The following is a 10,548-nucleotide window of genomic DNA, read 5'->3' on the forward strand; positions in this document are numbered from 1 at the left end:
CGGCGGCGCCATGGAGCGCTACGTGCTGCTGCTGCGCTGGGGGCAGCGCCGGCCCGAAGGTAGCGCCGCGGCCGCCGTCGGGTGCGGCGCGGCGCCGGTGGGGCGGCCCGGGCGCGGGGAGAGCCCCGCGGAGCCGCGCGGAGCCGGGCGCCGGGCCTGGGCGGGAGCACCCCGTCCCCGAAGCACCCCGGGCTCTGCTGCTCTTTWGTTTAGTTTTATTTCTTAAGGTCACTGGTGTAGAAAACTTCGCTGAGAGAAATCATGCTGGCTCCCCTTTAGCGTTTTTATTATTTTTTTCTTCATTTTTATCTTATTCAGAACATTTTTTTTTTTCTGTCAGAGTAAGAGCCTTTAGTGACGCAGATGCTCAGAAAGGGGCTATTTCCCAAACGCAGGGCCTCTAATGCCAGTCGCCCAGAAACGGGGTGTTTCTGTGTTTCGATGCACACTGTGGTGTTAACAGCGCRCAAGGTCCCGGAGCCGCCTGCGAGTTTAGCCACTTTCTGCCCAAATTTCCCTCAAGGGTCACAGCTGCCTCCCTGCTGGGGACCTGGGCCCGTGATGCTCGCAAAGAGAGAGAGAGATGGTGCTTTTGTGAGTGGGTTGAAGAAACTCAAGTTTTTGGCATTTTTTTATTGTTTCAGGTGTGGCTGCTGCAAACATTTATGATCTCCTCAAAGAAAACTGTGGATCGTCTATAAATGCAGATGCCAGTACGTTTCCAGGTAAGCACAGCCACGTACAGCAGCATAAGGCAACTGTGACTGAGCTCCTGTCCTCAAAATTTTTCATATCTGCACGAAACCAGTCAAAAACTTGAGGAAAACAGCATTTTCTGGATTAYACCTAAACCTGCATGCAGGGCTGCTGATATTGGTGGTGTTTTTATGGAGAACTGACTTTGCTTCAGGGAACAAGTGGTTACGGGATGGTTGAGTGTATTGGACACCAGAAATGAAAATAAAGCTGTTGAGAGATTGGCTTTCAATATTCTTTAACACCAGGAAGGAGTGGGAAAGGGCTTGCTGCTCATGTGGGTGGAGAGTTGATATTTTTTTACCCAAGATTAAATTCCCTTTTGTGATTTCATTGCAGTCTAAGTATTCTTCTTAAAGAGATTTCTAAAGATGGTCTTTGGTGCCTTTTAGTTTTCTGGGTATTTTATTTTATTTTATTTTAATACTTTCTTAGTCTGAAAATTAATGCCTTAGTTCCTCCTTGGTTTGGATGTCTGGTGTTGAGATGCAAATGCTCACCTTGCTGTCACAGCTGTCATCTAATTGCAATCCCTGTGAGGGAACCAAGACAAGAATATTCTCTTTTCAAATACTGTGCTTTTATTTTGTAGTTCTGAAAGCTGTGGTTCAGATATGCTGCAGCTTCTGTAAGTGAAAAGCATTGTTGCTCAAATGGAGTAAAAATGAGCTTTATTACCTATTAATTGTCAGAGAGGTTCACTAACAGTYAGGCCCTTAGCAAGACCTTAATATATTTAGACGTTAATTATGGTGTCAAAAGAAAGTATTCATTGTGACTCATYTAAAAGTTTGAAAAATGCTTAAAATGAAGGTGTGGTATTCCAGCATTGATATTTTAAGCTCAATTCATTCATATCAGGAATTCTGCGAAAGTTTAGCAGAATTCTGGGATTTTTACTCCTAGATGAGTTTTGTGTCAATCTTTTTTTTGTACTTGTTTTCCTCCTCTGTTTCCCAAACATTCATTTGACCTGATATGAATGGGAATAGCAATGGTCTTATGTGGGAAACCTGCCTATTTGTTTCTTCTGTTCACTTTCTTTAACCAATGTAGGCAATAGTATGCATAATAATAGTAACATAATAATAGTAGCATAGCTAGGTGCTTAAAAACTGGCTGAGATTATTAGAAATAAGCTATGACAATACAATCTGTGGTCATTCCTCCATATGAATTTAATTAATAAGCAAAAATACTATCTTTTCTTCTGGAAAAACACAATTTGACAGTTGCCTCATTTTTTTYAGCACAGTGCAATAAGATCACCACTATAATGATTTATTTCAACAGAGACAGTAGTTATAATAGGAAGAATAGATGGCAGTGCATTTTTTGTTTCAAATTATTGTTTGCTCTTTTTTTTGTTAGCATGTTCAGTGGCTGGTATTCCAGGTGGGAAGAAATGGTATTTTGCAAGTCACGTTATTTGTGGTTATTATCAAGTAAGTAAGATTTCTTTTAAAAAAAATATAAATTCCTCAGCTCTCTATCTGTCTCTAATGTGAGTTAATACTGTGATATTCAAAACTCTTTTTACTTGAATTAGTTCTGCAGTCCTGACTGGGAGGAAATAAATTTTGACACACAGAAGAAYGAAGATTCACTCCAAACAAGCACTGATGACTGTCTTGGAGCTATACAGAATTTTGAGGAGGAAGACGACAACAACAGCAGAGAGTCACTGTCTATGACTGAGTATGCACAGTATTATTTTCAGTGAACGCATAGTGACCTGACACTTAACAATAAAAACCCAAGGAAATCAAGAAAATTCAACAGAAGTTATTATCAAAGCAACAGTTAACCATAAAGAGTCCTTTTCTACTACTAAAAATAATTATGTTTTGTTTTACGTTACTTTGATTTTCTTGGCCGWATATGATTTTTGTAGAATACCTTCCTAACTGCTGAGTTTTGTATACACACAAAAAAGAAGCTTCCTGCTAAGAAGCAGCAGGCTGTCTTGACTTCTGCTTCCAGCTTTGTAGCAATTGATTCTAAGGTCATTTAGCTTAGGTCTGCCTCTAAAATGGAAGCGTATCTCATTGCCTAGGTGTTATGCTTGTGCAGAATTTTAAAGATTTAAAATATTGTTTTAGTAAAGTAGTGTTTATTGCTTATAACTTTTTATTTCTGAATTTATATTTATTATATTACTTTATTGCTTTATATGTTTTGCCCTTCGTTTTCAGTATCTATGATGAAGCTGCAGAAAGTCTGCATCAGTTAGCTGATAAACTGCCTGCTCCAGGTAAGCTCTTTGAAAATAAAGAACAAGTCTCTTCTCGAGTTTATGTCTTTGTTAGTTATTACTCAGACAACTCAGTTGGTAAAATCATAATCAAAAGCAAAGAAAAAAATCAGAAGGCATCGGTTTGGCTTTGAATCTACTTGTATGCAGCTCTTAAAAGTGGTCTAAGTGGTCTGTTAAGGAATGTGGGTATGATAAGTTTGGCTTCTGCTTACGAAGTTGGCTGTTCGTGGTTTCTAAGTTGCATTTCCCAAAATATTAACACAGTTAACTGGATAATTGTGTTTCTTGATCTCAAATGGCACCAAAGCAGTAAAAGATGGCAAGCAATACAAAACTCAGCATGCAACTTCCCAGCACAAAGCTCTGGATGAGCACAGATCTGTTGGATTCAGTTTCAGTGAATTAGAGGTTCATATCACCTTGTATGTTACGGAATACGTAATGTTGAGATGGAATATCCAAAAGTTGGGCATGGAAAAAAAGAGCCTTATGCAGCTGAGAGATGTTAATCTAAGAGTAACTAGAGTTAAGCTAACATTCATTAAGTAATTCAGGAAAGATTTAAACCACTGTTAAAATACTGAAGAATAGTAATTTGAGTCTGGGTTTTCACAGGCAGAGCGATGGTTGATGTAATCCTGCATGCACTTGAACGAGATGTACCCAAGTTAAAAGACTGCCTGCCTGCCATTGGTGCCCTGAAACACCTGAGAGAGTGGCACTCTGCACRTATCACCATTGCAGCAAATAACTCTACAGGGTATGCTCTTCACTTAGCTGTAACAAACTCATGTTTTATATTAGTGTTTTGAAATAAGACACTTTGATGTCTTTAATACKTTACGAGTATTTTTGCAAATATGTAGATTTACCCTCATTATTTGAGTGGAGGAATGTTTATCAGAAGTACGTGACCTTTAAAAAAGGGGCAGGCAAAAGTAAGCCCTCTGAAATAATCTATCTCTGTGAGAGCAAATAGTAAAATATTTTTATGCTTACTTTCTATTACTACAATTTCACAAGTGGCTTCAGTGTGCATAGTATGTATTGAAGATGTGGTGTATTATATTACATGCTAATTCATACTAGTTTTAGTTTCCTAGTTTCTATAAAACTCATGTCTAACTCTCTGTTTTATTTTTATTTCCATTAATTAYATGTTTAAAAAAAGCACCTGACTTTGCTGCTTCTCCAAAGATAAATACTGTTACATCCCGTATGAAATCAGCAGTTCTATTACATTTTGCACTTGGTGAAATGTGAAGATACATATGTTTGTGTAAATGTGCACAAGACTATTAAGTGCCAAAAAATAATAAGTGTTTTCAATCAAAGTGCACTGCATGCTAGTTTGTATTATTAAACTCAAATTAATTTTTTTTATTCTTATAATAGGTGGCAAAAAATTGCTGATTATCTGTCGGCAGACTTTGTATCTTCAGATRATCTCAGGAATATTATTGATTTAAAAGAACTCTGGAGGGGAAGGATTCAGATATGGGAAAGAAAGGTAAAACAAGTATTTTTAGTTTCAGTAACTTTTTAAAAGTTTATGTATATTGTTTGAAGCATTTTATACTTTCAGCCAAATGTCTTTTTGGCAACCTGTGTCTGAAAGGTAACGTTTCTAAGTATATGGTGCAATATTTCTGAAAAGTAGTGTGGTAAGGGGAATACAACTCTTTTTTTTTAGCATTAAYGTCTGAATTTCTGAAATTCCGGCACCTTCCTCTGAAGTACTTACCTTAACTTCTTGTTCAAAATCAAATTTCCCTATCTGCCACAAATCATGGTAATGCAGTTTTTTAAGTCATTTTTACAAGCACCCCTAATATTGCTGGAAAGACTGAAAGCTTCGGTGCTGTGAAGAACATTTTTATGCTTGCAGTATGTAAGTCTTGGATATCATGCTTGGTTACCTGAACAAATATTTTTTTTCTAACTTTGTAGGTCTGCTAAAATCTGCTAAAAGTAGTAATCATTCATGATACATTTAACTGGCTGAAGGGAAATATTTCTTATGTATGTTTTCATTCTTAATCCACTAGCTGCAAAAACAAATTGAGCTAGGGTAAATAATATCAGAAGCAGCTSTGTTAGTGCCAGATTTTATATGTTTCTTTTCACTGTGATCCCTCTTCTTCTAGTTTGGATCAGAAATCAGGTTTCCAGACTTTTGCATGAAGAGCATTTCAGCAAAGCCATTTAGCACTTCCCACTTAAATTCCTGCTTTGCTGCTAAGAGCAAGCCACGGAACAGTGATCCTTTGGCAGAGGTAAGTCTTATTTTTGATGCTACTTTGAGCTACTATAATACACTTGATCACTTGATTTGCCTTCCTGAGAAAATGATGAGAGGAAGGTTACTTGAAATAGAAAATCAAGCATAAAAGTAGTGCTTACATACTTGAAGAAGACAGGAGAAAGTCTTTACTATACTTTGAGAAAGACTTCCTTATTTCTTTGGTTTGTATATAGACAAAACAGGTCCTTCTTTTTAAGAATCTTGTATCAAAAYGTCTTTAAAATTGAAGTTGAAAACATTTACAATCTTTACATTCAAAATATGTAATTTCTTTATGAATTGTCTATTTGTGTGAACATTGCTAGTTCATTTTAAAAGTTACTCAGAAATTAGTAATGCTGTTTTATCTTTTCCACCGGAAGATCTTTGGTGGAAACTACAGAGTGACAATTTTTGATGGAAAAAAAAGTCTGTATTACTATTTTATCAAAACTGACATTAGTTAAGAATATTATTTTCATTGTTAAAACATATATTTTGGATTACGTTTCTCTGGTAAAACTGAACAAGTTTTACTAAGATAACACATCCTGTGCAGGGCTACCACTTACCAATTTGACCTCTTTGTAGGTTTTTCATTACTACGGCCCTGCACTAGAATATTTGCAGATGGTGATGCTTTCTGACATTCCTTCCTGTTTTATATCAGATCTGGAATTTGAGCTGTATCCTTTCAGTGTTTACTGATAATGGTCCCCAACAGAGAGAAAACTATCGGGATGGTGCAGGTAATGCTGAAGGAGAACCAAGAAGTCATTTAATTCCAGATTTCTACAATAAAGCCCTATAAGGTTTCTTTGTATCTACATTTTATATGTTGACATTTAAATTACACTAAAAATGGCCCGCAATTTTTGATTTTCTTGTTCGTATACTTGATCTAACAATGGATATGTSATTTGTGTAATTAAAAAAAAATGTTATACAGGTGCTGTAAGTTTAAAAACAGCATGAATTTTATTCTTCTTGGTGTTATTTAGAGAGAGACATTTTTCCACAAATACTGTTTTTATTACATAGAAGTAAAATTTGCATAAGAGTCTGGCAGAATTTTTTTTTGCTCAGAATTGCTTGTTCTGCAGAGGACTGAGGGAGCATATATATTGGTTTGAATCTTTATGTAGTGGGTCACAGTCTTACTGTGATGGTTTTGGTCACTATTGAGTCCTGCCTGTTCAAAGGTGTTACATATAAGGCACTTGTAGTCTTTATTTAAATGATGATTTATAAAATTGGCATGCATACAGTTCTTCCTGAGGAAGGATTTCCTCCTTAAACTCTGCTGTTCAGGAGCCTGTCAAGAAAGAATATCAAGAAGTCATCTATGCTGCTGCTTGACCAGATTTCTTCTGTCTCTGGAAAGGTAGGATGTCTTTATTTGAGCTCATCAGAAAAATGAAAGCTTGTATATAGTCTGTAAAAGAGAATATGTTAATACATAACCTCAGAGGAAGTTCCTTTAATATTCTATTTCTAAAGCAAATTCTCTTTTTAACGGTGAATAGTCCTTTATGATTACTAGGTTCTAATAGTTTCTAAACCTTTTAAGCATTTTCTTTACCGTAACTCAATTTTGATCTCCTAAAATGTCTTGTTACTTTGAATCTTAACCTGATAGATGCTTGAGTAGTTTTCATCATTCATGTGTTTCTTCAGCATAAGGCAGGTTGGAATTCAGGTTGGAAACTTAATTTCAGTGGTCTGAAGTGGTGACTTTTGTGATTTTTCTTCCATTTTGATGGAGTATGTTCAAGTGGTTAAAAATCTTTTGCCTAGTGGTTTTACCCAGTGCTTAATTTATGTCAAACTTGATGTTAAACTTCTAAAAAGTTATTTAAGTTGATTTTTTTTTTTCTTGTTCTGAAGTGTAGATGTTAATCTGTTTTAAGGCTTCCCCTTCTAATGGGGAAAAAGAACCCATAGCTGTTTGGTATCTTTTTGGTATCTATTTTGGTCATGTATCTTTTGTTAACTAACTRTTCGCTTGAAATTTAAATATGAGGACAATATAGACTAATGTTGGATTTTTTTTTAGGAGGATAATARATATTTTTCAAAAGAATACAGAGTACTACTTCCAGTTTTTTATTTAAATTTTCTTTTCATTTTGGCTCCTGCTTCCAGAGGTATTTTRGCCAGATTGTTACAAAATTTGTAATAGAGACCTTTTAATGTATGAAAAAAAGAAATTCAGCAATTAATTATCTCCCTACTGGAGCAAAAACAAATGCAGCTTTCACAGTGTCTGTGTCAGCCGATGTTCCGTCCCCATTGATGGTGGTGAAAAGTGTTGAGTAAAGATGTTTGTGCTTAACTGAAATGCATTTGAAATGACACCTAATCAGTACCTCAAGAAATGAAAAGTAAAGTATATTTCAGTAATATTGGGTGTATTCTTTTGCTGTCATTATKTAGGTGGGAGTTTTATTTACATTGCCTTGTAATGTAAGCAATGTACCGATTCCATCGCCTGCCCAGCTGAGTACAAAGAAATGGAAGGAATACATGGCTAGAAAACCTAAGATCATCACTGGTGAGTGAAGAGGATGATGACTGCAGGTCTATTTTATTCTGATCCTATATTATATATTTAATGAAACTTYGTAGAGTAGATAGTGATTGAAGCCTTCATGGGGCATAAGGTTTTGGTGACTGAGTTTTGAGGGGAGACGGTGCCCAGGTGGCGACTGAGAGGTTCATAAGCACCGGGTTGTCACCAACTCCTCCTTACCTAGGACAGGATAAGCAATAGGATTCTCCCTTCTTAGATCATTTTTGTTGTAGTTTATGCGGTGGTTTTTGAATGTGTAACTTGTGTGGGTTCCAAGGAGTGGTGTCTTCTCCTGTTGATGGCTGAAGATAGTATCTGTAACAAATACGTAGATGAGAACTACTGTCAAAAATGGTGTCTTTGAAGGTCTGATGAGAGGCCATATAGTGAAAGGAATTGCAAAGTGATGTGTAACTGAGGACTGCAAGTTTCAATGGTATGGAGTGGATGCTGGCAGTGTATAGATGCAAAATGATCTATGCATGTTTGGAGGTGGAAGAGGAGAGAGGATTACAGATCTAGTGACATTACTAACATATCTACTACACTGGAGAGTTACTACTGGTGTAGCTTATTTCAAAGCTGTTTTTCTGAAGGGGTTTCACACTTGTCTCCTCTTGTTTCTAAGCTCCAGAAGTTGAGCTGAAAGGAGAATCTTGCCGATACTATTTCTTGCTACAAGGCGATGGCTCTGGAGGATGTAAAGCAACGTTGCTCCATTCAGCTAGTCAGATCAATGGAAGGGCTGCTCTTGCTGCAATAAATGGGAAGCTGAAGACAGAGGAAAGCAAAACAGAATCAAGTAAGACTTATTTAGAAGTATTTGAAGGCAAATAAATGTTTCTAAAATATATGCATGCATTTTATTTATATTAATCTGTGTTAATGTAGAACAAGGAGGTGCATTGCGTTCTTGATATATCACTTTGTTATAGATTTGTGTTGTTTCTGCAGTGTTTTTCAAAGACTTTATTTTTTAACATTGATAGGAATATTAAAGTATACTCTTACTACACAGTTTACTAGTACTTTATCTYCTAATACAAATTCTTAAACTTACAGTCAGTCATTTTTCAAAGCTGTCAGTAGCAGCACGATTGTTTTATTGTAAAGAGGGAAATCCGGGTAATAGGCATGCAAATCAAATCTGCAAAGATTAAAAATTAAAAATGTATATATTTTTACAAAGACTGATAAGCCAAAGCCTAAAATCTAATTGATTATTTATTGACAAATTATGTCATTTAAGATTTGAAGTAAAAATCTGAGCTCAAGCAAACAAGTGGAATTTCATGACTGTGTCCTGGGTTACCTGGTAGGTCTCCATGTTCTGTGGAGAGGTTCGGATGAGAACTGGCAACTGAGCATGTGCTTCACTAGATAAGAGAATGTATGTAAATGTAAAAGAGAATTACCATAGAATACTTGTCCTTTTCCAAGTACATGTACTATCTATCTCTGCTAATTCATCTATTTCCTCTCAGTAATACTGACAAAGTAAAAGAGCACAATGACCTGCACACTCTCATTTCCTTATTACTCAAATAATGTGGGATGTGACTGGCTGCTTACCATTTTGCCTGGTTAAAATCCCAATCGTAAGTTGTCATAAAGCTGAAAGTCCTTGACGATACATTGGGAGAGTTTTTCTTTCCTGGTGTCAAACTGGTGGCACTTGTACCTTGTTTGAATGTCAGTCATACTAACCACGTTATCATATATTGATTTTTCTGCAAATTCAAAACTAATGGTGAAACTGCAATATCATCTATTCCAGCCTATCCCCTTAGTATATAACTAATGTTGAAGATTATATTTTAATGTTGAAAATTATATTTTATCCTTCAACATTAGCTTATACTGTATGTTAAATTCTGGCTGTTCTTCCTTAATATGAAATTTGTATGTCTGCAGGAGTCACTCCAGTCCTATGAGAAACTCTTGATAACAGATTTCTCCTCATCCTTACAGACTCTTGTATCGCAGACTTCATTGAGTCTCTTCCACATTTCTCTGGGGAGCAGATTGTACRGAGGGAAAAGAAACTGTCTCATATCCAAGTGTTTGCCATGAAGGAATATCTCAGTAAGTAATGAAGAAAACACAAGGAGTCTTCAAACTGGTATTTACCAAAAAAAAAGTAATTTCAAATTGAACGTGATGGGTCACCTTACAAAACCCAGATAAACTAGTTAGTTTGTGAAGAAAAAAGGGAGCTCTAAGAAGGAAACTTTTTTACAATGTATCTGTGACATCTCAGGTAATGACTTTTAAATACTGAGAAAAAGAGATGCTGAACTTCAACTAATTTTGCTGAATTATTTTTGTTGCTGTTAGAATACTATGCTGAAGGCATGAACACAGTTTCAGGATAATTTAAAGTTTATTTTTCATACCCGCTGCTGAATGTGCCTTTTGCAGATCTAAGAATTCCACCCTTCTCTTCTTCCCTGCAAAAATTTTAAACAGCAGAGGGCATGTATGCATCATAAAATTGTTTCTGTGAACAGATGAACATCTGAGAGAATCAAGTTTATAGTTTCTTTGGAAAGAAAAAAAATCTTTGCAAAGATTTTGGGTACCRCTATCCTGGACTTTTCAAGTCTATTGCTCAACTTGACTTAAATAAAATATTGAAACCATTGAAAATGGCATACTGTGAAGCTAATTAACAGAATA

At 36.1% G+C, this 10,548-nt stretch overlaps 1 protein-coding gene across 1 annotated transcript in view; it reads left to right on the forward strand.

Moving 5' to 3' along the window:
- The first annotated feature begins 10 nt into the window (after nucleotides 1-10).
- MTBP (MDM2 binding protein) overlaps nucleotides 11-10,548 on the forward strand; it is a 20,896-nt gene continuing 10,358 nt past the window's right edge. Inside the window, exons 1-13 of the mRNA XM_026039493.1 lie at nucleotides 11-59; nucleotides 645-725; nucleotides 2,128-2,201; nucleotides 2,306-2,454; nucleotides 2,952-3,010; nucleotides 3,629-3,773; nucleotides 4,409-4,523; nucleotides 5,161-5,289; nucleotides 5,889-5,983; nucleotides 6,609-6,681; nucleotides 7,734-7,851; nucleotides 8,498-8,671; nucleotides 9,841-9,954. Of these exons, the coding sequence (XP_025895278.1) occupies nucleotides 11-59; nucleotides 645-725; nucleotides 2,128-2,201; nucleotides 2,306-2,454; nucleotides 2,952-3,010; nucleotides 3,629-3,773; nucleotides 4,409-4,523; nucleotides 5,161-5,289; nucleotides 5,889-5,983; nucleotides 6,609-6,681; nucleotides 7,734-7,851; nucleotides 8,498-8,671; nucleotides 9,841-9,954 (1,375 nt within the window). The remainder of the gene's footprint in view (nucleotides 60-644; nucleotides 726-2,127; nucleotides 2,202-2,305; nucleotides 2,455-2,951; nucleotides 3,011-3,628; nucleotides 3,774-4,408; nucleotides 4,524-5,160; nucleotides 5,290-5,888; nucleotides 5,984-6,608; nucleotides 6,682-7,733; nucleotides 7,852-8,497; nucleotides 8,672-9,840; nucleotides 9,955-10,548) is intronic.

The sequence above is a fragment of the Nothoprocta perdicaria genome, unplaced genomic scaffold (genome assembly GCF_003342845.1).
Source record: "Nothoprocta perdicaria isolate Ctin4 unplaced genomic scaffold, notPer1 scaffold_230, whole genome shotgun sequence".
Classification (NCBI taxonomy): Eukaryota; Metazoa; Chordata; class Aves; order Tinamiformes; family Tinamidae; genus Nothoprocta; species Nothoprocta perdicaria.